Source organism: Musa acuminata, chromosome BXJ3-5 (genome assembly GCF_036884655.1).
Source record: "Musa acuminata AAA Group cultivar baxijiao chromosome BXJ3-5, Cavendish_Baxijiao_AAA, whole genome shotgun sequence".
Classification (NCBI taxonomy): Eukaryota; Viridiplantae; Streptophyta; class Magnoliopsida; order Zingiberales; family Musaceae; genus Musa; species Musa acuminata.
In genome coordinates, this window is record NC_088353.1 from 40,138,728 (window position 1) to 40,165,000 (window position 26,273).

The window sequence follows — 26,273 nt, forward strand, 5'->3', positions numbered from 1 at the left end:
TTGCTCGAGGATCTTAGTGGACTCGACGAGGATGCGATTGAGGTGACAATCATAAGATGCAGTGGCGGTAGAGCAAAGATGATCATGATGGGATGAAAGCAACGAACACCAAGACGAAGGCGATTATGGTAAGATGAAGGTAAGAGAAAAATGATAAAGATGACTACGATAACATGAGAATAAAACAAAAAGAACACTATGAAAAAATAATGAAAACTTTGAATTGTTTTTTATAGAATTTGCCAAAGAAATATCACAAATATTATAAATATATTAATATTATTGATTGGCGATGATTGCAAGAAAATTCTAACACCAGACAATAATAATACACCCTTGATAAAATATAATTCAAAACAATTCATTTATTTCGAAACTATTCGTCTTTTTTGAAATAATTTAAAATGGATGAGAAGTAGAAGAGTTAGGTAGATTATGAATACGAGTTGTTTTATCCAAATAGATGAGGATGAGAAGATGAAAAAAATAGAAGAAAGATTACTAGATCTAGAAGATGAAAAAAAAAAGAGAGAGAAGATGATAGACATTCGAATAAGTGTTTTTAATCTAACTTCCTATCTTCAAAAATAAAAATTATTAGTTTTGGACTACTAAAATGAGAGCTATATTTATTTTATAATGATTATAAAATTTGATAGAAATATAATTTTTATTGAGTATGATATATAGGTTCCCAATATCATTAATAATCAAAATGAGAACATGTAGAAAGATAAAGAGCCCTTTACATGCTACAACAAATAATAAATGAGTCCCTATTTTCTCTTAATATTAACATCAATATAAATTTAGAAAATATTAAACAGTGTGTTGGGAGGTTCAAAACTCCTATGATGAAAAATTTTGAATCTATTTTTTCTTCTTCTATTATGAACCGATCTTATGGTAAAAATCTAAAAAATCAAATAATAAAAAAAAAATTATAAAGTTTATCTTTAAAATTTGATATAACTTTTATTGTTATAAAAAAGTTAAAGATAGAAGTACAATTATCTCACTTTTAGTTCGTGAATAAAAATGGTAGACCAAATATATCAAAGTTTCATATCATTTCATTCATAAACTGGTGGACTGAGTAGAAATTCAAATGGACTACTAGATTAGCTCGTCGATATCTTTTCAAATGTTTTAGCAAAAAAAAAAATTATTTTTTTTGGAAGTTAACTTTAGGTTACAACTCTCTCGAGGATGTGATAAAATATAATCCAAAACAACTCATCTATTTTAGAAAATTTTGAGCAAATGATATACATAGCTTGTTTTTATCCAAATAGATGGGCATGAGTTTTATAAATGAACGAGGATGAGGAGATTTGATGAGTTAGGTTGTTAGGCCATAGTAATTTTTTATTTAAGAAACATATATATATATTTACTACTAAAAACAAGTGTTCTTGGACGAATTCAAGATCCTATCAGATTGAATGCACTCCTCATTTCTACTATCTTCTCTCCTTTCTCCTTTAAATTCTACACGCAGCCAACAACCCTTACACCAAATGTACATAGAAAAGGTGTCAGATCCAAAATGCTAAACCTGCATGCATCACAAATTCACAAAGATCAGATCCTTTTGACTGAGGAGCTAATACTCTTCTGGGTCAGCTTTCGGAAGCATTCTGGTCAATGACTGTAGTATCTACACAAGTATGCAAACATGAGAAAGCTAATGGAGCTCAACAATGCCAAGATCCAGTAGTACTTGTCCAGCCTTGCCTCCCTCGCATCATCAGAGAACCAGCCATGGCTCTTCCCCCTTGTGTTGCTCGTCAGCTCCAGGACTGTTATTAGCAGAGCACTGAGGAAGCTGCCCACGCCGAAGACGCTGAGGTACAGACCTATTCCGATGGTTCGCATGGTGGTAGGCACCTGCATGTAGAAGAACTCCTGCATGCCGACCACCGTAAACACATCGGAGATCCCCAGGAGAACGTACTGAGGTAGCAGCCAGAAGATGGTCAGGCGCTGTGAGTCCACTCGCAGTGATTCGTGTGTTCTTCTCTTGGATTCGACCACTGCCGCCACGACCATGGCGACGATGGAGACGCACATCCCGATCCCGATCCTTTGGAGCACGTCGATCCCCTTCTCCCGCCGAGTAAGGAGGCGCAGGAAGGGGATGATGAGCTTGTCGTACAGCGGCATGATCAGTATGATGGAGATGGTAATGGCGCTCTGGAGCATGGCGGGAGGGATCACGAAGCTGCTCCCGATGCTGCGTCTCATCATCATGCCCTGCTTGGTGAAGAAGGTCACCGGCTGTTGGAAGATGACTGCGAACATAAGCAGCATCGTCCATATGGGGAGGAGCCTCAGTATGGTCTTGGCCACGCCGGGTGCTTCGCCAGCCATGTCGTCGCAGCGATCCGAGTCTTCTCTGAGAGGCTTCTCCTGCAACCTGCAGTCGGAGACAAGCAAACGAGTCATTCGTTGAAAGGCCGCCGACGCAGCAGTCATGGCGCAGTTGACTCTTGCAGCTTACTCGAGCTCCACAGCATCGTCTCCGGGAGGCAGGCTGAGGGTTTTGGATTTGGCGCCTCTCATCACGGCGAGCTTCACGGCTTGGATGATGCTTTGGATGGGACTGTTGGGGATTTTGAGCTGCTTGTTGACGTAGAAGCGAGAGCCGCAGAGGAAGCAAGCCACGGAGATGGCCATGGCGGCGGTGGGGATGGCGAAGCCCAGTCCCCAGCCGACGGTGTCCTGGATGTAGGACATGACGGAGTTCCCCAGCAGGCTGCCGCTGCAGATGCCGAAGTACCACCACTGGAAGAACAAGCTCTTCTTGTCGCTCTTCCCTTCCTCCTCGCCGCATGGCAGATGGTCGTCTTCTACCTCCAGCTGATCTGCTCCGAATGCCTGCAACGACGGGTTGTATCCTCCTTGTCCTATGGAGATCAAGTAGAGGGGAAGGAACAAGGAAGAGGTCGGCATCCATGCACATAGCAACGCCCATGAGGTCAATCCCACTAGTCCCTACGACGTAGGAGGAGATCAGCATCATCAAGAACAAAAATCCACAAGCACGATGATGATGATGGACTTACGATGACGTAGAGCAAGGAAGAGGCCATGATGGTGGAGTAGCGATCCCAGTAGGAATCAGCGAGGATGGCGCTCACGAGAGGGAGCATCGAAGTGACTCCAATCCAAGTGCTGACGCTCTTGGCAGCTGAGGAGGTGCTCATCTTCACATGGCCAGTGAGGTAGCTCAGCAGGTTGGAGGCCACACCTTTGTACGCAAACCTCTCCACACTCGCCACCACTGCATCCATTTCATATCTGCATCAGAAGTCATGGTTCCCACACAACATCAATGCTAGCTCAAAGAGACGATGCTACCTATGATGAGAATACATGACTTGCTGAGGCCTCTTGAGTTCTTCTCCAAAGCCATGCTTCCACCTTGTACTTGTATTATGAGGGTAGAGATTCAGATAAGTTGTGCTTATAAAGACAATGGCATGACTTGTGATGTTGCTGAATGAATCGTGTCACTGAGCCACTTTCCTGTTTCGAGATGCATCTCCATCGGGGATTGGCCACCACAGCATTGTTTAGGGCAATGATATGCGCATCTTTGTCTACCCGAAAAGGATTTGGGCCAAGAGGTTTGGAATCAAGAACAGGGAATCCTCCCAGAAGATGTTGGCACGATGGATGGACTTATCCACAGACCTTTTCCTGTGCTGTATACTCGGCCTCATCAGCAATCCACTAGAGCAAAGCAGGGTTATCTTCATCTCCAATGGCAAACACTTGGATTTGCGTCCTTCATGTGGATGAAAGAGATTCCTTTTTATCATTTTTATATTATTAACTCGATTGGTATTAGAAGAAGGACTTGAACAATGGAACGGTGATCGACCTAACAATTCTTTTGTTTGCTGCTTAAAGCATCATTGCTTTTGATATTCTTTTTTTACTGTTCCTCAATCATCCTGAAAGCATAGCAACGCAACACTCGAGTAGTTCTTGTGCGCCAAGGATACAATGTTCGACATTGTTATGGACGTGAAGGACCACTAGAGCAATCACTTCGATCGATCGATCTCACACGATCATCTTTTCACTGTTCTCTTTACTGAAAGATGGGAGGCAGAGAAACGAAAAGCAACTCTTGCCTGTACCAAAACTGCTCATTTTGCTGAGATCATGCAGGTACAAGAGTGGAACCAGTGACACCATTTCCTAATGGTCGACGGGTCACTCAAAGAGCCAATCCAGTGATCGATTCGCCAAGAGCGACTACAAAGTGGATCATGTCGACACAATTGCTACTTGCAGTTGGTTTGGCAAAAGAGACAAGCTGCTGCCTTCATCTCCATTCTCAATGGCACTAAGATGTTCATAGTGATGCACCACTTCGACAGCACTATGCTCATGGGGTAGTCAAAATCTTCTAGGTTTACATTCCATGATAGTTTGTCTCATGATGTATCAAATGGGCAATCACATGAGGCTTTTGTATCAACATGAGTGTCAAATCAATTCCACCAACACAGGGCAATACTTTATTTTGCTGTTGTGAACCATGCAATTATCTACCATCTGAGCAGTGCCTGTCATCTGCAACAAACACTGTAATGAGGAAAAGAAGAATACATAGATACATATATATTCATCTATATTCAGTATGAACAAATTAGAGTTAGATTTTTCCCACCTGAAGAATACATAGATACAATAACAAGGAGCTGAAAGTGGCATCAAATTCAGCTGCATGCACAAAATACAAATAGAGACACAAACAAAATTACATTCTTCTTAAAGGGTGGAATAATGGATCAGAGAAAGCTCACAAAGCAAAGAGAAATAATAAAAGTGATCATTGTAAAGCAAGCATAATGGAGCAACTTTCCATGACAACTTAGCAGTTCTGGAAGAACAAGCAACAATTAATTAACTATGGAGCACAAAGTTGAAGACTTGCAAGTCAAATAAGATAGCATTTCTTATCCCTTTTATTATAAGGTGGAGCACAAGCCATTTGGAAGCATGCAGGTGTTGTAATGTCATCCTGCTGAGCAAGCATTAGGAAATAAGAATCTGTGAGAAGATGCCGTAAACTGGTTGACATCCATTACAAAAGCTTCTCTTTCACCTCATCTTTCTTGCTTTGCCAAGTTGGACTTAATTTCTCATGTGTCATATATCATGCCAGCATCATCGAGTTCTTTTATGTATTACACAGCCACTATTGCATCCCTAAAACTTTTAATAGTCTCATTAAGTAATTAAATTGATTGCTTTGATATTATGTTAGGTATCTTAACTTTTGTCTGTACACTTTTGTGTTGATAAGCATGAATACATTAGTAAGCTAATAATATCACAAAAAATATATATATAATAATTCATATACTTAATTATACTGTTAAATATTAGGTTTATGATATCTAATATTAATTGATTCAAGCAAATAATATATATATATATATATATATATATATATATATATATATATATATATATATATATATATATATATATATATATATTATTGGGCTTTAGGTCGAGCAGTTGGCGCAGCAACCATGGGCTCCAAATCCGGACGGTGGACTTCGGGGATCTGTCCCCGAGCAGCCCGGGAGGCGAGCGACGGGAGGAGGTGTTCGGCGGGGCGCTTCCGGACCTGTTCGCGCTGCCGACGCCGAGCAAGTTGAGGAACGTGTCGGAGGCCATGCTCCACAGCAACATCGACCAGATGCCGGCCATGGCCGTGATGCGCACAGATGAAACACAAAACTGGATCTAATTTTCTTACTAATTCGATCCAAATCATAACTATGTGAGTAAAACTGAAGCCACGAAATTGCAATAAGAGATCCAATCTGATGAACATACAACTTCCACTGAAATGAATGGAGGTTGAAGATTCGGCCACAAGCCCCGAAAACTCAGCTGCAAATGCAGAAATGGTGGATCGAAGACACCAGCAAATAGACTCAAAGGAAGGAATATATGTATTAATCCCAATCTCTTTTTTTATGATTATTATTATTATTAGTCTTTTACATGAAAACAAAAAATAAGAGTAAAACAAATGGAAATTGCAAGGCCATTAGATTATTATTGAGGTGCCACTTGCATGCATGTGACCTCAAGTACGTACCTCGTAGCCTCAGCCAAGGGTAACTCAGAAGACCATGATGATTTCCTAAAAGAAATGAGCAGGGCAGGTCCCAGGGTTAGCTGTATCTCCACCTCCTCCATCACCTTTCTGCATGCAAATATGACAACCAGGTCTGATCACCATCGTAGACGACAAGCATTCACGTTCAAAACAATTCTTTTTTACCTTGTACTATTATGTTCCGGGCAGCAGTACCCACGTCGAAAGCAATGCTCTTGCATAGGTTCTTTCTATAGGCATTTTTTGGGAACACAATATATGTACACCAATCTTTGGATTCCAACTATGGTTCACTTCCAAATCTGCAGTACTCGCATTTAATTAGCTTCCTGTATCTCCTGGACGAAGCCAAACGAGACCATATGGAGACTGCTGCCTGAGGTCTCAAAAGCTGAGCTGCAGTGGAGCATGTTTTTTGCTAGAACAAAATGACAGTGGAAGGCTCACAGTAAGTACTCGAGGGAACATCGTCACGAATGGTGTTCTGAAACACCCCACGAGATTTCTGTTCCATTGCTGTCTGCGAGCGCTGTATCTTCCTTTGGCAAGATGCATGCAAGTTTTCGCACAGCAAAATCCCAATCTGAACTCATGACGACAACGAGAATAATTAGAGCTAATAATGAAGCTATTCGAACCATGTACAGGAGGATCGTGATCAAACCATTATGTTTCATCTACAGACAAAGATGATCGAGGAAGCTCACTGATCGGAAGATGAGACATGTATGCCATCAAACATCCAAACGAGGATGAACTCGAAACATACAATTCGTGCCACTTTTTCTTGGTAAATGTAAATATTGACCCGACATTGTAGAGCCCAATCAAAGGTAAGATATTGACCACAGTTCATTGCAAACTCAGCATGAAGCAAAACAAGGGGTGGGTCAATTCTAAGATCAAACCTAACATTCAAATTGTTTGTTTAGTTTTTGTCAAGAAATCATTGTTGGGAGGGACACAATTCTCAGAAGTCTCTATCATCATAACATAAGATGAACTTCTAAAAGAAAATGAAGAATATTAATATGGCAAAAGTGATTAATTAGATTATCTTAATGACAAAAACTGAGGCATTCCTGAGTCAATCAACAGACCTCAGTCATCTGATTATGCCTTATTCCTTTCTAACTCTTCCCCTCCCTTTAGGTCTGCAATTTGCATTATTCTAAATTTCTAATGGCCACCCTAAAGCTACTGCTACTACTACAATATAAAACCAAGTTGCATGTTAAGCTGATCCAAGAGAATCCGTGGTTTTGTGTTGATTAGTATGTGTGGACCTCCGCGGACAGACATTGCATGATTGCATGCAATTAAATGAAGAAACTACATGAAATATCCACTGTGTAAGATGGTACTGTTCTTCTTGTGGTTCCATGAAGCTGACAATGATATTTACGGGTGTAAGAAGGTAAAACTCGGAAGAATTTCTAGATATGCGCAGGGAACAAAAGAAACGACAGACGGTGCTACGTCAGAGTCGGCTGTAGGCTTTGGGTATGCAACGGGTGGAAGATTCCACCTTTTTCTTCCTGCCCTCATCCATTTAGACAGAACCTCCTCCTCTCTAATTTGCTGCTCCGTCTCTTCTTCCTTTTCTGTACTTTTGATCTTAGTAACCATAATCTCTCCTTTTATACCTTTAGTTTTGATCTTAGAAATCGAGTTTTTAGGTTGGTAGAATCGTCGGATCACCTCAAGTTCCTCGTCTGTTGTTGTCTTCCAGTTCAAAGTTTGATGTGTTCATGGAGGTGTTGCTGTAGTTCTGCGTATCTGTTGAGAAAATCTATGATTATTATCTCGATAAGTAGCTTTTCTTGCAAAGATCTGTAGGGAACTGATAGAATAGGCAATCCTTGGAATTCTCTTGTTCTTCATATTTAGATAAGGGTGTTTTCTGAGGTGTAGGTCAAACTGTTCGATGATGAATGATGTCCTACTTTTTTCTGAGCTATTTATTAGATGAGAGGAGGACAGATCTGCTTGTCCGAGAAACTGAGCTCTTCCCCCACCCCCTCTTTCTGCCAACTGCTTAATTGAATCTGTACTTCGACCCTTTTGGCCTTTCTTTCTAGTTCTTCCCTTTCAAACTTGGACTAAACCGAAGAATAGGAATCCGCTAGAGAGTATTCTCACGATGAAAGGGCTCATAATTCAGCAAAGCCGAGCTGTGGAGGCGAACATGTCCAATCTCAGCTCGCCCTCTGGGGAAGCAAGTGCGTCTTCCAACCAGCAACCCTCCTCGGCCTCGACGAATCCAACCCCGGTCAAGAGAAAGAGGAACCTCCCGGGAAATCCAGGTTACAGAATTGGACCAGAGTGATTCAAACACTTGATATCGTTCTCTTTTGTGATTATTTAGATTCTTTTTCGGGTGTTTTTGGACTTTTGGATCTTAAGACCCAGATGCTGAGGTGATAGCGCTGTCCCCCAAGACCCTGATGACAACCAACCGGTTCGTGTGTGAGATCTGCAACAAAGGTTTTCAGAGGGACCAGAACCTGCAGCTCCACAGGAGGGGTCACAACCTGCCATGGAAGCTGAAGCAGAGAAGCAAGGAGGTGAGGAAGAAGGTCTACGTTTGCCCGGAGGTGACATGCGTGCACCATGACCCTTCCAGGGCGCTCGGGGACCTTACCGGCATCAAGAAGCACTTCAGTAGGAAGCATGGGGAGAAGAAGTGGAAATGCAACAAGTGTTCCAAGAAATACGCTGTCATGTCTGATTGGAAGGCCCACTCCAAGATCTGCGGCACCAGAGAATACAGATGCGACTGCGGCACCCTCTTTTCCAGGTATCGATCGCATTTGCTTGATGCACTGCACTAGGGAAGCCCGCTCTTTGAACTCAGACCTCATTGAATGACACTAGATGAAGCACATCAGGCATTTATTCGTCAGGTCTTGAGACCATATATGGTAGCCTTAGCAACTAAATGTTGGTGGGAAGAAAGAAAGGTGAGATATGAGCTTGATTGCTGAGTATCTCCATGGATCCAGAGATCATACTTCTGGTTAACCTTTTGTTTCTCTTTGGAGTTTATGCTGCTTTTTTCCTGAATGACGACTGCTGCTTGTGAACTTCGTACTTTTGTGTTTCCTTGTTTGCTTTCTCTTGTTGGTTACTGCTACTACGTAGAGCTTTCTGTGATGCAGGAGGGACAGCTTTATCACTCATAGAGCCTTCTGTGATGCACTGGGAGACGAGAGCTCGAGGGTCGTCACAGCAAAGCCTACAGCAGCTACTCACCACCCCCACCAATTCTCGCATCCTGCGGCATCACTCGAACCCTTCCCTCTCCATCAAACTATCCTGCAGACACAGTTCCCTCCGTTGATCCGCACTCCAGAGGTCAGCAACAATGCTATGAGCGGCAGCCATGAGCTACAACAGGAGCTGTCACTGAAAAGAGAGCAGCAGAAACACTTCAACATCAGATCGGATATCCCACCATGGCTAAACTGTCAGGCGACTACTTCTCTCGGCCATTTAGACTTCCCTTACTCTATCTACTCCACAAGACTCGAACAGGAGTACCCTCCTGGAAACCCGGGGGCTCTCCCTCCTCCACCCGCTCCTCTTCCGGCCTACCAAGTCTCAGCTTCCTCTCCCCACATGTCAGCCACTGCATTGCTCCAGAAGGCAGCACAGATGGGTGCAACAATAAGTCGACCTCCACAGATCGGTCACATGACATCGCACACTACTTCTGGCTTTGGTATTGGCTTGTCCTCACAGCAGGATATCGACGGTGGTGGTGGTGGTGGAAGAGGAGGAGCAAGTTTTGGACAAGTGTCGGCACCTCCTCCTCTCCTCCATGACATGATGATGAACCGTCTCTCCGCACCTCCAGGGTTTGATGGGTCCTTTGAGGACGCATTTGGAGGATTTATGAGATCAAAAAGGGAAGGGAACAGCTTTACGGATGGCACAGTTAGAAGCCAAGGAAAAGATGAAGGAGGAAGAGGAGGTGGTGGTGGGAATGACGGGATGACAAGAGACTTCTTAGGACTACGGGCTTTCTTCCCACAGGGATATCCTTAAACCGCCTGTGTGGATCCGTCGATAAGCTCCTTCACCATTTGGGTGAGAGGCTCAACAAGAGATGAACATGGTTAGCAGCTCCTGCAATAGAAGAAACTGACATGGTTGGGCTTCATCTCTCAGAATTTTCATAAGAGAATAGGTTCCATTAGCATGTAAGTCCATCTCTTTATTCTCCTCTCCATAAAGGGAGAAAACATTGCTACCATATCTATACTTTCTGTAGTATGTTTCTTAATGGCTAAACATTCCTAATGGCTAGGAATAATGGAACATCAAACTGTTTCAACCCCAAGAGAAAAGGAATTATTTCCATTTAGTTTCTGATTTTGTCAAGATGAGATCTTTCTAATCTCAAGGAGTCACCAAATATGTTTTTATTTATCTTCAACTCTTTTACATATATATATATATATATATATATATATATATATATATATTAGCAAAGCAAGATTTTGAAGTAATGCCAAAAGGTGATTAACTTCTTGTTTGGATGTTTACAAATATCAATTTTATGTTGCTTTTGTTCTCCACTCGAAATCATGCAACAGTGCAGTAGCACTGTCCTTTTTCTTCTTATTTGCTATCTTTTCTCCTAAAATAATATATTGCCAATTAGTTTTTGTTGTACTTCATGGAAGTGTTTTTGTATTTTGATCGAGGAGGAACTTGGCCATGACTTTGTTGACTCCATATACCATGCTAAATTGAAGAACATAGTACTCTCCATGCATCCAGCTTACATGATTAAGCTTGCCAATTAGTAAATACTTAGAGTTCAATGATTTGGTAGGTGATCGTGATTAGCAATCATCTTCCTCTGGCCTTTGTCAGGACTGACCCGTGACTTATCTAGAACGAATGATGGCCACACACACACATATATCTTTGGACACTTTTCCATGTAATGAGCAAGCACCTTATTTGTTTCTTGGAAATGTGCAAGAAAGAAGAGCTGTCAACCAGATGTTTTGGTGCTACATTGATGCAATAATTAAGCTTTTGGATCGTAGCGACATACAAAACTCAAAGATATCAATGATCTAGTTAGTTTAGATTCCAAGTCGTAATCAAGAAGGGAACTAAGGTAGGTTTTCATTGCAACTCAGAAATGTGTTCTTTAGAGTGCACAGCATAGGACAAGATTCATCCAGCGAGATGTAGGATGAAATCTTTTTGGTGATGAACTACAGTGGAAATGGCTTTTAAATCAATCTCCAATAAACTTAAGACAATGGTTCTCTAAGCAGTCATGATTCTCCTGTACTTGTGCTTATCGGAGTACATGCATGGAAGCTGCGTTGCAGTGCTTTGTTTGAAGGAGACTTTGCACCCACTATATATATATATATTCTTACATTTGTTGTTCCGTGTGCCCAAGTTCGTGAAGAAGAACAGCAACCATCTCCTTCAGTTGAGATTTTGGCTGGGATATGTTCTACTTTTATTTCTCGATTCATCTTTATATTTGTCGACTGCACGATGATAAATATTAGATCGCACGTCTTGGTCAAACATGCATCACAGAGAGAGGCACTTGTTCGAAGATATGTACACGCAATGTGAGACAGAGAGAGTGTGTGCAAGCAGGTCAGCGCTTGTATTAGGAGATAGGAGGGAGAGAACTCATGAAATCTCTCTCTCTCTTCCCAGATGCCAGTCCTGCTCTCAGAGATACGCTGGGAACGAGAACTGAATCCTGCACACATATGATCTTAATGATCATCAATCTACCACATCGACGATTAAGGTCCTCAGGTAATAGATTCGGTTCCTGCTTGCAGACCACGTAAATGGCCGTATCTCTTATCCATTGCACGGCCAGCTATGCGTGTGAATCCGTGATCGGGAGCCGTCAGCCATGACAGCAGCAGCTATATCTCACGATATTACTTCTCTCTCTCTCTCTCTCTCTCTGAGGCTTGACATATACGTAGGCGTTGACAAGACGTTGTTCCTTCGGAGAATAGTCGGACGAGCAGACCAGACGTAGGACCAACTTTTGCTAGTCAACCTATACAGCTAATCAGTAAACATCACGCATGTGATACATATTCCATTAAGCATATATTCATCTGCGTCAGCTTTCAGTCGTCGAAAATATAGTCAAAGGCAATCGTGAACGTGTCTTCTGACTCGCAGATGGCTAGTATAATGAGCAAGGACAAGGTTGTCTATTGATTAGCCAAAGCTTGGATCGTTTGCAAAGGCATTTTAACATCGAGCTTGACCTCAAGAAAGTTAGGATCTCTAGAAACTGGATTCTTAGAGAATACAACGTTGACTCTAAGCAGACAAGTTGGGAAAAAATGTCAAGAGATTACGCGGCTGCTCTCTCTCTCACTGTCTGATTGCTGACTTTGACTTCGTGGAGTCGCATGCTGCGACAAATTGGGCAAAACTGCTGATTTTGACCTTGTGGAGTCACGTGCAGCGACAAGTGAAGAAACTATTTAGGATGAATCAAGTAAAATCATTTTATATCTCTCTCTACCTTTGTTTCATTCACAATAATAGTTTCGTCTCTTCTAACTATAGAACCTACAATTATCTCCTTCAGATATGTTCATAGCATCATAAAGAATTCTATCAGTTTATTAAATAACATCGAATAAGCTTGTTATGATGTTAATAACATCATAACATCTTAAATAGGTACATCAAAGCTGCACCTATTTATTCACATCTTAAATAGCATATAGAATTGCAGGTCATAATAAAGCTATGTGGCACACAAACTTTTCTATTACATCTTAAATAGCATATAGAATTGCAGATCGATAACTAATCTACTCATAAATACATAGCTTAATCTACTCACATCAACTTCTCTATTACTACTCATAAGTAACATACTCATAATTGTAGTGCACACGAGTGGTGCCATCCTTCATGCATCTGCTATAATGATATAAGTTAGACAACCACATACAGCAGTTCTAAGGCATTGATTGACGAGGTAGAAAAATGTGAGGAAGCAGAGCATACAAAGTCTCTAGCACACGAACACCATGTAATTTCCATTCATGTAAAACCCTTATATTCAGTTCACATAAATTAAGAAAATTGTGAGTTTAAGTTTTGCAAATGGTAGGCACTTGTAAGAAGCATAGTACATGCTAGACAACACAAGTGAAGCTGCATTATCCTCGACAAAGCAGCCTGCTTTGTCAACAGTAGACCCAAGTCTCCTCCCCCACCAACTAAATTTACTTTGAGCAGAATTTCTAAAAATACGTTTTTATGAATGATCAAGGTACATGCTACGATATCTCTCATCGGGAGCACCTGTAGTTGTTCTCTCTGTAAAAAGTGAGATAATCAAAGCAACACTATCCATATCCGCAAAACTGGTAATTAAGAAATCATGGCACTATCAACACATTCGGGTACTCATTATGGCTACTAAGTTGACTTCAAACCAGGAACCCTCGAGGCCTGAAGGAGGGGAGCTTCTTCATCCACAGAAAATGAATCTGAAGCAGTGACTCCTGCATCACTTGCTATGTTTCTGCCGTTGTTACTACTGTCACTGTATAAATCTGACTTCTTGTCCAGCTTCCACTCCTGTCAATAGTTAAATCCCACAATTCCAAGATATCAAAACATGAACATGCATGTGTATACGTAGTATCACAGTACTATCAAATAAATTTCATCAAGTTTTATATCCCTAGTCTAGGCAACAGTATTTAAGCCACACTAAAAAATGAGTATATTATAAACGAGAATCGTTTAAGATGGTGTAAATATATGCTATGAAATCCTACAGATGATATGGTTCGAGGAGGCGAGACAATTAGTATTGATGGTGAAAAGAAAAAGTGAAAAACTATAATTAATCATATAAATACTCTCAATTTAAATAAAGATATTGATGTGTACAAAGCATAATAGCGATAAAAGAACCATGTAACCAATCCCAAATAATTGGGACATCATGCCTTGCTGTTATTGACACTGTGAACATGGAAAATGGCATAAATGCAAGGCGATGCGACTGCAACATAGCTACTCCGCAGGCTATTATTATGACAACTAAGAGCAGGCCTCTTATAAATAAACATAAACACTATCTTCCCTCTGATTAAGGAAGCATGACATGTTCCAAAATATTAACATTCTGTGCTTCCGTGCTAGGTTTATATCAAACCAAAATCAGTTTCAAGTCAAAGGTTCCTACCATATCTACCAAGAACATATAGCAATCTAGTTCATTTGTAAAGGTGCCATACGGACTCACATTAGAAGGGTGTGAACATCAGGTATGTCGCCTAGCTTAGTTTGTGGTATGTTGGGTTTTGGGTCAATTAGCTCCTTGATTTAGATCATGACATACATTGAATCAATTCTTATGTTGCCTATCGCATTAATTAAGATATTGTCATCCTACAAAGTCATTAGCACTATATTTAATGGAGCAAAAAAGGTAGAATAATAATAACAGAACTAGAAGTTCTGAAAACAAAAATATGTTATCAATTGTTTGGCACTTTTGTTATGTGTAACTTTGTCAAATTGGACTTGTTTGGCACAATTTTATGCCTCTCATCAGTATGTATCGATAAAAATGAAAATTTTATGTGAATTAGATTTTTTTTCAAATTCAACAACTCAGATCATTTATCACTGAGACTTTGAGAGCAGAAGTAACCATGTATCATTAATCGGCACAGGAAAACCAAATCCTAGTTCAATGTCAGAACAGTAATAATACTAGTAACCATAGTTTCCATATTTGCTAGTACAGTGGAATACAGTGTCAGATCTAGATATACAACATATTCAAAAAAAGACATGCTAAGATGCGGATGCTGATATGGATGTGAGAATAACCAGAAAAAAATAAATAAGAAACATTTGCATCTCTCAACAATTAGGGATAAGATAAATTGAAGACAATAAGGTAAAGGTGATTTAAAAGTGGGTAACAAAGACATTCAGACTTGGTGTTCAAACCAAATTAGTTGATTGAGACAGAGCATTTGGACTTGAGAAGAACCTTTTTGAAATAATTAAAAAGGGTTTCACATCTCTAATTCGATTACTGATATTCCTGCTAACAAAGCTCACTGGTAAGAAAAAGGAATCATGTAACTGACAACATATTGACAGAATGTTTTTCCATTTTTTGTTACAACATACACAAACAAATGCAAGATAAACAACACGTCATTCTTAAACTAAGCAGCTTCTAAACACAAATTATCCAGTAATCTGATAATTATGCTAAGAATAATAACCTAAACTTTAACAAGCTTCAAAGAGACCTAAACTGATTATTTTTATAGTCGGGTGTTGTGCAATTAACTCATATCTTGGTTCAAGTTTCAACCATATGTGTGGGAGGCATGAAGAAAATTGCAACTGAACTAATCTGATGAACCACCATCTTTACATGTGCTATTATACATCAATATGATAATTACAAAATGGAACATACATGAATCAAAGCTTTTAACTTGTTGCTCTTTATGAATATAGTTTTTCTCAACCAATGAACTTTTTATGGCCAGAGACTCCAATGACCAAAAACACATTTCAATGTAACATGAAGAAACACAAAAAGAACACAAAACTTTAAGTGACAGGTAACTTTGAGGGCCGATGTTCTTCTAACTTTAAGCAAAATTTTGAGCTGTATTAAGTAGGTTGAGGATATCAGATATTTAGTATAAAGACTAAAAGCACAAAAGTCAAAAGTTTGATCTCTTGTATCTTTCAAGGAGCACAGGGAACTTGCATCTTAAATAATTACTTGCACATTCTTGTATATCAAACATGGAAATACAAAGTTAGCCTAAATACTTGAGTTTAGCATGTAATTTGTGAGATAACAACTTTGTGTGTGTGTGTGTACAAATATAAATATAAATATAAATATAAATATATATATATATATATATATAATATCTTAAAAGAACATTGCATACGGTGAATAATTAGTTTAAATCATATTTATCCGAACATTTTTATTCATAGATCACGCTTTCCAGGTTTTATTTATAGTATATAATGAACCCTTCTGACCTAATCATGATACATAGTGAAACTGCCAAACTTAGAACGAAAGCACATATCAGTTTCAAAACCTTGCAGAAGCAAATTGCATCATAAGTTAGATATGCATATTCAGTTATAAAAATCAATGAAACAGAGTGAAGAGCTAGTCCTTCATGAAGAAAAAAATTGTTTACGGAAAGCAGATAACATGTATAAAGGAAGCTCAAATGCTGTGTTCTAGTATTTTAACCTTTGTGGCCCTTTCGGGAATGCTCTCTGTCGGCAATTGGTTTGATGCTCTAACATCCCTGACCTTCAAGTAGTTGTACATGACAACACCACAAAGAGCTGTATAGAAGCATAACCAAAAAATAAAAAATTAAGCTGACAATATATAAGATACAGAAAACAAAATCTCAAACAACAGAGTTTACCAATGGCATAACCAATTATATTAAGACCAGTTATTGTTGATTCAGGAAAGATAATTGTCGAAAGGGCAATTAATATCCAGTCTTTCAGAACACCAGCAACTCGAATGGTCACTGCTCCAGTTCTACCAATTACTAGAAATATCGAGAAGTTTAAGGCCAACGCACAGAGAGCATTTGAGAAAAATATCCAGAAATTAAACTGGATCTGTGATATTTCCATCCCTGGCTTCTCCAATACATACCAAGGTACAAAGAGAAACAGAAAACTGTAAACAAAGTGCACAATAGTAAGAATCTTCACAAATGAATATTTTGTGAATTACAACAGAAATTAAGATGTGAAACCAAAGGTAAGAATCTTCAATGATACAAAAATAATCTATACATAAGTAACAAAAAGAATAGAGAATTATAGTACCAGAAATAGTTATTTATTAGAGTGCTGTAATATATGGTTCACTAATCTATACAGGTTAACAGAAAAAACATGGATACATCAGGCCATGCTACAAAAAAAGTGCTTCTCCTAGCCAAGAGAAAAAGAAAAGCAAGAAACAAAATTGAGTGGTTAGTAAAAGAGGTAGCAAAGAAGCAAGCATATTAAACTATGTGAACCACAAATGCCATAACAACAAAGATCCAAAAATTTTAGTATAATATCTTTAAAAAATTCATAGTATGTTATGATGCAAATCCTACCCAACCAGATCAAATCAATTAGAAGTTCTGTTGTAACTATTCAGACCACAAATCATCATTGCTGGATCATCTTGAAGATCCAAGAGAGGCCACCCAAGTGAAGAAATGGATCCACAGTGATGACTTATTTACATCTGTTATCTGGGTAGAATTCATTTCCAACCCAAAAGACACCATTTCAAATCAAGACTTACTTGAGTCTCAACTAATTCTTTGGCCTAAGGAAAATCCTAATTCTTCTCGAATTCGTAAAATACTTGTAATTTCATCATTATTCTTGACATCAACTTTGAAAGGCTTCTAGAGTACCTATCAAGTTGAAATAGTGTTCATAGATTGTACAGGTTAAAAAAAATTATTTTAATAGAGTCGTATTCTACAATTTAAGTCCTATAGTAGTGTGACATTGTAGAAATGCGAGATTAACTTTTCATCCTAATATAAATTCTTATTTTATTAAGGAATAGGCGAAGAGAGGAATGAGTCATAAATAAAGGTTCCGTAGCTCTAGAGTCATATGAAAATGAAGTTAAATACATTATCTCCTTTCTACTTCCTGTCTAACCCTCTTTATCTCTTCCTTACCCTTGTTCTACCGTTTTCTTCTTCCTTATCTCTTCTCTACCTATATTCTCCATCATTTCTCTAGATTTCTCTCTTGGAGAATGTCTTCTACCTTGAAACAAGATAGAAGGTGAATATCCTATGACAGTATATGGAACCTGTGTAGCCAGTCTTACTTTAGATGAACATCCACAATATCAATTGGACTCTCTTTGTTATTAGATCTCCCAAATAGCCTTCAGCAAACCTATAACATAATCTCAACCAGAAATGGGAGACATAAGTTAAATTCTTTCTTTGGCTTCTTGTTTAACTATTTTCTGCATCTTCAGACCAAGAATACCATCTTAAGATAGAAAAGTGTATATAGCATTTCAACTCTCATTAATTTGTTTAACCAAAAGAACCTATTATTCACACCTGTTTGTTCAGAATAACTTCAGTTAGAGCCCCCACCTTAAAAGCATCACATGAAAAAATATTGGAACTCCGACATCCAATATTCTCCATGTTATAATTCTATGTTATGTTAAGTTTAATGTCTGATTGTCTCAAACATTATGAATCACAAAAGAGCACTTTCAATAAATTCTCCTCTCCACCCAGATTTGGACCCTTCACCTGCGATAATGTAGGTAGTAACACTACCAACAAGGTGAAGGAATCTGGATCGCCTGTGGTAAATTCTGCCAGCAGGCCTTCCTAGATATTTTACTTTCATCTTGATTTACCATTTCAGACACCAACCATTCAAGATTCACCATTAACAGAAGGATCCAACTTGCATAATCAACTGGAAAAGCAACTATCTTCAGGGGTCCCGCGAACAGACCTTCTGTGATGGGTTGGACAAAATCTGCATCCAATTGCTCAATCACTAGTTTGCAGGAGGTTAATTTTTCCAATATTTATACAAACAAATAGAGAACTTTAGGTTTATTCAACCAAGTTAAGAACGTAACAAAACATAAAACTCAGTCTTATCCCCTTCAATTTCATACTCACCAACCTTAACTTAATTGGGATTTAGAAATAACTGTAGCTTGCAGCTAGAATATAATAGGCAAAAGAAATGTCCAAACAAATATCTGAAAAGATAGAAAAAAAATGATAAAACTTGATGATCTACAAGAAGCAACATTCAACTTATGGGTTCATTGCAAATAAATGGTTGTCAAGAATCAAGACAGATTTAGGTCCACAATTTTCAAAATCCTGACCACCAATGCTGCAACCACAAGACTTAGAATTGCAACCAGGCAACTCGATTGAGTGGTCTGCATCTGGCAGTTGTGAAAGATTGATCAGTTTCCAGAAAAAAACAGTTCAAGGACTACAAGCAAAACCTGGATTTCTATTGAATGCTCACATTAATATAAAGTTTGTAAATTACCTGCAGGGTGCTATGTAATATAGACTGGTAACAGGATTTAGATTCAAGCCCTTTTTCTGAAGAAGGACCTGAGTCAAAACCAGCCTTAAAGCTTCTGCGAATATACCAGTAACCTGGTAAGCCATTCCAATTACATTAAAATTGATCTCACCATAGGATGAAATTGCAACCCCAACACTGACCAGCACCATGTTCAAGAAAACATCACACCTCAATTTGTCAGTGCCGCAGGTAACAGCCATGAGAAATGTTGCAACAGGCACTGTAAGTTCATATTCAAGAATAGTAATTCAATACAACATTTTGGTTGACTAGAAATGGTGGTAGGAGGGATATAGGACAACTCACTTAAGGCCTTGAGCATCTGAATAAAAGCAACTGAAATATGCAAATAAGCAGTGTTGCCAAACCTGTCAAAATAAGACTATACTTGTCACTTGTACTAAACATAGAAAAGACAGCTTCCCAACAGAAATTGATTATAAAATTAATCATCAAAAGGCTGTCAAAAAACATGGAAACATTATAAGAAGGATCAATACATGATAAAACAGTGCAAAACACAAATTCTGATGAGGTGCTTGACAACAAAATGGTTGCTAATTTGCAAATACAAGTGCAACTAGCATATGATATGTTATGCAAAAAGAAATCTTTTTCATGCTGGAAAGACTAATAAACTAAAGCATTTATGGAGCCAGAATACAAAATCATATATTCACTAGACTTGGCCTTCCAAAACCAAATTCTTTCTCCAACCAAAAGAAAAAGGTCAATGGATAATAAAACCAAAACAAATCTGAACTTCCTTTAGCAGGTGGCCAACTTCTACAGTTCATGTCTATCCACACAGATGTTGTGACTAGCATGGGGGAAGAAGACTAAACCAAAAAAAAATTAATAATGACACACAACTTCATAAAATAGTTGAGGTAAGATTCATGTGATTCAGGCACTCCTTGTCTATATCTATGGAGACAAAAACTACGCTCTTCAGCATATGAGAATAGAAAAGAAATAAAAAATCTTCCTTGAGTAAACCCAACTCAAACCTAAGCCTCTGGTATCTTCTCTTACATAAATTTTGATGAATTTTTCCTCATCCTCTCTAGATCTACCAGAGACAAACTCTAGGACACTCAGAGTGTTGTTCTTTTACATCCTTCCCTACTAAAACCTTGAGATATTCAGTGTATTTATAGAATAACCAAATCTTCACTTCAACGGTTTCTTTCTTCAATGTGACAGTGAATTCTTGATTTTCCAAGGAACTTTTCCTTCAAGAACCTTGAGAAATAAAAAAAAAATGTTTGACAACCCCAACACCTAGTAATATCAAACATATAAGTTAAGCCAGAAAATAAAAGTTCACAACCTGTGCAGATTTTTGTCCACATACAATTGAATTCACCTGATTAAGCATATTGATGTTCTTAGTGAAAACAAACAATCAATTGAAATGAAAGGAAATATGATCATGGACATTTTACCCTTTTGGCAAGCATAATCACCATGACTTCAGCATTTTAAACTTTAATAAATAAAGGATTCAATATCTGTTTGAATAGTGTAAAAGTATAAATGTCAAAATCCAAAGAATGAGACAACTTATCGATTATCTTGCTCAGTGTAAATTGCTGAAACATGATAGATTAATCTTAAAAGCAAGTCATCATTATTAGAAATGAGGGGGAAACAATTATCTATGCATTCACAACAGATAGCAGGTACAACTCTTGTTGAACATGCTTACCATAGACTTGATGCAAAGAACGCACTAATAGGAATCACACAAGTTGCATATCTGCAAAGGTATAAACTATATATTAAAGCAGGCACAAAGACAGAAAACTAGATGAGTCTAGACCCCTTACATCTGAAAAGTCATCTTAACAGGTGCAACAACCTGCCATGTCAACAAATAAATCCAAGTAAATCAAAGCGTTATCTAAAAGATGTCATGTTTATTTATAGAAACAAGTACAATAAAGACACAAAACTTAGTCAAGAAAAAGAATAAAAAAGATTCCTATACGTTAAGAAGAAAAATCATAGAACTCACACAAAGGCAAAAAGCAGCGTTGAAAAAAGAAAACTACTTTTAAAAGTTAAGACAATCTTGTTGTGAATTCATATGCTGAGTGTTTATGAGTCCATGTCATAGTTACTGAACCAAATATAAGTTTTAATTTTCTTGTAAATATTTCAAACTTTCCCCAATTGATAACCTTGGCACTAAGTGCATCAATATCTTAGGGTAAACCTTGCAGCCCAAATATATTAATCATGTTATACATCAAGGTATGAAATATCAATCTGTTAGGACTCTAGCTAGGAGAGTCCTAATTGAGAGGGACATTCTGTTAGGACTCTAGCTAGGAGAGTCCTAATTGAGAGGGACACTCTGTTAGGACTCTAACTAGAAGAGTCCTAATTGAGAGAGACATTATGTTAGGAGGTTTTTTCTTAGAGAAGAATTAGGAGTTGTAAGGGAATAGAAGTCTTGAGTATGAGTCATATTAGGAGTTGGTTAGAAGTAAGAGTCTTAAGTAAGAGTCCTATTAGGAGTTAGGGTTTAGAAGCCCTATAAATAGTCATGTATTCCTTCTCTTTTGTTAAGCAAAAGATGAATCTTTTCTGCGGCCTTTGAGCAGCAACTTGGAGGGAGGAACCCCTATAGAGTTCCAAGGAGGCCGATCCCCTAAAGAGATCAACCCCAAGTTTAGAATCTGCAAGGGTTCTATCACCTGGTATCAAAGCAGCGTTCTTGGCATCTCGCTGCCCTTCCACTGCCATCCATCAACCCTCCACAACCGCCCAAAGCAATTCCCACAATTGCTTAAAAGATCGTCGCCAAATTCCACCGTCATCTCCACCACCGCAGATCATCCTGTGATCTCCCTTTGAATTGCAGCAGGTTCTGGTTTCCTACCTTACTGCTGCTGCAATTTAGTTATCCATATTCGAAAATCCAAAAAAAAAAAAAAAAAAAAAAATTCGTTCCTATATTGCTGCAAATTTCATCGTAAGTTGCTGAAATTTTTCGACGAGAATTCTGCTATCGCAACTTACACCAATTTTCTTGCTGTTACTGCCGAAATTTTCTTGATTAAATTGGACATCCTTGCTGTCATATAAACTGAGATATTGCTGTCAATTCCCTCCTCAAATCTCTCAAATTTTTTGTGGAGATTTCGTCGAGAAACCGCTGTTTCTTCGACGTTAATTCTGCTCTTACAAGACAACACAATTCTGCAGCAAACTTTCACTGATTTCTATCAAACCCATACATGCCTTTAACCCGTCAACAAAAGAGAGATCTTAACATCACAGATTTGGAGTCATATACTATGGCATCTGAGGATGCAATCAATGCTAAATTTGAAACCTTTGAGGCACGAATGGAGGATAAGATTCGGACTCTCCTTACCGAATTCAGTTTGGGCCGACCACCAAGCCCGAAGAAATCACATCAAGGAGAGAGCTCTAATCAATCAAATCATGCCCAAAGAGATGACTTCCAAGAGAGGGGAGGTTCTATGACCGACCCCAACTATTCGCGCATGAAAGTGGACTTCCCTAGATGGGAAGAAGGAGACCTAATTGGTTGGATCTCGCGCGCGGAGCGATATTTTCGGTACCATAAAACTGCGGATGCATCCATGGTGGAAATTGTAGCTATACATCTGGAAGAGGATGTCATACAATGGTTTGACTGGTTTGAACACACTTATGGAGCCCTTTCATGGCGACAATTCAAAGAAGGACTACAGATCCGCTTCGGACCAACTTATTATGAGAACATTGACGGACAACTAGCAAAGATCCGACAAACCTCCACCATTCAGGAGTACCAAACCAGGTTTGAAAGGTTATCTAATCAAACTCGTGATTGGTCTGAAAAACAGTTATTGGGGACTTTTATTGAGGGCTTAAAGCCGGAGATCCGGGGAGAAGTTAAGGCGCGACAACCATACACGCTTATGGCAGCCATCTCTTTCGCACGACTTCAAGAGGAGCGATTGAACAATGAAGCCCGGAGGACAAGGATCACTCCACGACCTACAATACTAAAGCCCTCAGCCCTCCCTACTATCAACCGAGTCCCTGCACTGAAAAGGTTAACAAGAGAAGAACTTCGAGAGCGATCTGCGAAAGGGTTATGTTGGCATTGCGACGAGCCGTGGAGCCGCGAGCATCGCTGTAAAAAAGGTAGACTTCTTATGATTGAACCAGTAGAAGAAGAGGTCATTGAACATCTAGAAGAGAGCCTTGAACATGAAGAAGAAGATATGGAAGAAGAGCCACAGCCGACCGACATTACGGTACATGCACTAGCCGGCTACTCAAATCCGCAAACGATGAAAGTTGGAGGCCTTCTCAAACAACAGTCGATCACTGTTCTCATCGACACGGGTAGCACTAATAACTTCCTGAATAGTAAGGTTGCTGCTCGGATGACACTGCATATTGAAGGTTGCAGCAAGTTCGATGTAAAGGTTGCCGACGGTAGAATCCTAAAGTGCGACCAAAGATGCCCGCAGGTGAAAGTATTACTGCAAGACCAAGAAATTATCACCGATTTCTTCCTCCTACCAATCGATGACTATGAGGCAGTGCTTGGTATCGAATGGCTGACTACACTAGGTGATGTCTCTTGGAACTTTTCTAAATTAATTATGAAATTCTACTGTAAGGGCAAACAAATCATCCTACGCGGGAAGCGCGGAAGCAACGTTACCACTGTTTCGACCCAACGAATGGAGAAAGTTTTACACAAGGTAAATGGTGCCTTTTTTATGCACCTCCAGCAGCAACCAGAGGGGAAGAAAATAGAATTTGAAGATCAAAATCTTGCCCAATTGCTCACTGAATTTGCTGGCATATTTGCTGAACCGCACGGTCTTCCTCCTTCTCGGCAACATGACCATCGAATTCCAATCCTTCCGGGCAAGCCACCAGCGAACACTCGACCATACCGATATCCTCACCTCCAGAAAGATGAAATTGAAAAGATCGTAACGGAGATGCTTGAAACAGGGGTGATTCGACCAAGTTGCAGCCCCTATTCCTCACCGGTGCTACTTGTACGCAAGAAGGACAGAACTTGGCGGATGTGCATTGACTACCGAGCTTTAAATGGCATCACCGTCAAGGACAAATACCCAATACCAGTGGTGGATGAACTTCTTGATGAATTGAAAGGAGCTCGAGTCTTCACGAAGTTGGACCTCCGATCCGGTTACCACCAAATTCGGGTATGTGACGATGACATTCCAAAAACTGCATTTCGCACACATGATGACCATTATGAATTCTTGGTAATGCCTTTTGGACTCACTAATGCTCCTTCAACATTTCAAAGTCTCATGAATGATATATTTCGGAACTTTCTTCGTAAATTTGTGCTGGTATTTTTCGATGATATTCTCGTTTACAGCCCTTCTCTTGAGACTCACTTTCAGCATTTACGGATTGTTTTGACGATCCTTCGGGAGAATACTCTTTTTGTTAAGCAACCAAAGTGCAGCTTTCTCCAGCAAAAAGTAGAGTACCTTGGGCATATAATATCAGAAGAAGGAGTGGCGGTAGACCCAACAAAAATTGAGGCAATGCAATGCTGGCCGAAACCTACAAACGTGAAATTACTGCGGGGGTTCCTTGGACTAACGGGCTACTACCGAAAATTTGTTAAGGACTATGGGAAGATCAGTGCACCACTCACTTCTTTACTGAAAAAAGATGCTTTCCAATGGTCGGACAAAGCCTCTGCTGCCTTCGACAAACTTAAAGCAGCCATGACAACGACGCCGGTGCTTGCGTTACCAGATTTCAATAGACCCTTCATCATTGAGGCCGACGCATCTGGAGTTGGAATTGGAGCCGTTCTCATGCAAAATGGTCGACCACTCGCATACACTAGCAAGGCATTATCTCCCTCCCATCAAAACATGTCAGTATATGATAAGGAGATGCTTGTCATTGTACACGCAGTAACGAGGTGGAGACCCTACCTGATCGGCCGACGATTTCAAATTAAAACTGACCATAAAAGCCTCAAGTACTTTTTGGAGCAAAAGATATCATCCCCTGAGCAGCAAAAATGGGTAACCAAACTTCTTGGATTTGATTATGAAATTATTTACAAAAAGGGGAAAGAAAACGTTGTTGCAGATGCACTCTCACGGCTACCTGAACAAGCTAAGGTTTCAGCCATCTCCCTTCCTACCACCAGTCTCCTCGAGGACATTAGGGAAGAATGGAAAAAGGATCCAGAGATCAACAAGATCATAAAAAAATTAGAGGAGGATCCAAGTGCAATAGCCCACTACACATGGGATTCGAGGGATTTACGCTACAAAGGTCGCATTGTGCTTATACCTGACTCCCCTTGCATCGCAATCATCTTGCATGAAATGCACTCTATACCTTCAGCAGGGCACTCTGGATTCCTAAGAACCTACAAAAGAGTGAAGCAAAATTTTTCTTGGAGAGGGATGAAAAAAATTATTGCTGAATATGTGGCACAATGTGATATATGTCAACAGAACAAGGGTGAAACTGTGGCAAATCCAGGGAAGCTACAACCACTACCCATACCAGACTCAGTGTGGACTGACATCTCCATGGACTTCATTGAAGGGCTGCCATCTTCCAAAGGTAAAAGCACGATTCTCGTGGTGGTTGATCGATTTACGAAATATGCTCATTTTTGTGCTGTGAGAAATCCCTACACTACTGCTAGTATTGCCCGGATTTTCATAGAAAATATTGTTAAACTGCATGGGATGCCAAGGTCCATCGTAAGTGATCGTGACAGGATCTTCACTAGTAAATTTTGGACCGAGTTATTTCAGTTACAAGGCACCAAACTCAAGATGAGCACAGCATATCATCCACAAACTGACGGCCAAACAGAGGTGGTAAATAGGTGCTTAGAGACATACCTCCGGTGTTTCGCTAGCGACCGACC

The 26,273-nt window shown here is 39.5% G+C and overlaps 3 protein-coding genes across 4 annotated transcripts in view; 1 reads left to right on the forward strand and 2 right to left on the reverse strand.

The window, feature by feature from the left end:
• Positions 1-1,441: 1,441 nt before the first annotated feature.
• Positions 1,442-3,474, reverse strand: LOC103985528 (protein NRT1/ PTR FAMILY 5.8). The gene is made up of 4 exons (XM_009403253.3): positions 3,364-3,474; positions 3,069-3,286; positions 2,504-2,997; positions 1,442-2,419 (listed from the first exon to the last, which is right to left on the reverse strand). Exons 1-4 carry the CDS (start codon positions 3,416-3,418, stop codon positions 1,645-1,647), a joined length of 1,542 nt encoding a protein of 513 aa, XP_009401528.2. The 5' UTR covers positions 3,419-3,474; the 3' UTR covers positions 1,442-1,644.
• Positions 3,475-7,652: 4,178 nt separating this feature from the next.
• On the forward strand, positions 7,653-10,526 carry LOC103985527 (protein indeterminate-domain 7-like). Its single transcript, XM_065152327.1, has 3 exons — positions 7,653-8,463; positions 8,564-8,957; positions 9,319-10,526. Exons 1-3 carry the CDS (start codon positions 8,301-8,303, stop codon positions 10,205-10,207), a joined length of 1,446 nt encoding a protein of 481 aa, XP_065008399.1. The 5' UTR covers positions 7,653-8,300; the 3' UTR covers positions 10,208-10,526.
• A 2,677-nt stretch (positions 10,527-13,203) lies between these two features.
• The window catches only part of LOC135584813 (probable sugar phosphate/phosphate translocator At1g48230), a 20,781-nt gene continuing 7,711 nt past the window's right edge, over positions 13,204-26,273 (reverse strand). For both annotated transcript variants that reach the window (XM_065152743.1, XM_065152744.1), the window contains exons 4-10: positions 21,175-21,206; positions 21,054-21,104; positions 19,649-19,710; positions 19,301-19,562; positions 16,645-16,910; positions 16,461-16,558; positions 13,204-13,774 (exon numbers count right to left, since the gene is read on the reverse strand). In XM_065152743.1, coding sequence (XP_065008815.1) covers positions 13,613-13,774; positions 16,461-16,558; positions 16,645-16,910; positions 19,301-19,562; positions 19,649-19,710; positions 21,054-21,104; positions 21,175-21,206 — 933 coding nt within the window. In that variant the 3' untranslated portion in view covers positions 13,204-13,612. The remainder of the gene's footprint in view (positions 13,775-16,460; positions 16,559-16,644; positions 16,911-19,300; positions 19,563-19,648; positions 19,711-21,053; positions 21,105-21,174; positions 21,207-26,273) is intronic.

Bases quoted from the DNA above. Each gene is read 5' to 3' on its own strand.
- LOC103985528 (XM_009403253.3), bottom strand. From the start codon at position 3,418: ATGGCTTTGGAGAAGAACTCAAGAGGCCTCAGCAAGTCATGTATTCTC. The intron at 3,287-3,363 runs GTAGCATCGTCT...AAATGGATGCAG, and splicing joins GTCATGTATTCTCATCATAG to TGGTGGCGAGTGTGGAGAGG. The intron at 2,420-2,503 runs GTAAGCTGCAAG...CTCCGACTGCAG, and splicing joins GACGATGCTGTGGAGCTCGA to GTTGCAGGAGAAGCCTCTCA.
- LOC103985527 (XM_065152327.1), top strand. From the start codon at position 8,301: ATGAAAGGGCTCATAATTCAGCAAAGCCGAGCTGTGGAGGCGAACATG. The intron at 8,464-8,563 runs GTTACAGAATTG...TTGGATCTTAAG, and splicing joins GAACCTCCCGGGAAATCCAG to ACCCAGATGCTGAGGTGATA. The intron at 8,958-9,318 runs GTATCGATCGCA...TCTGTGATGCAG, and splicing joins TGCGGCACCCTCTTTTCCAG to GAGGGACAGCTTTATCACTC.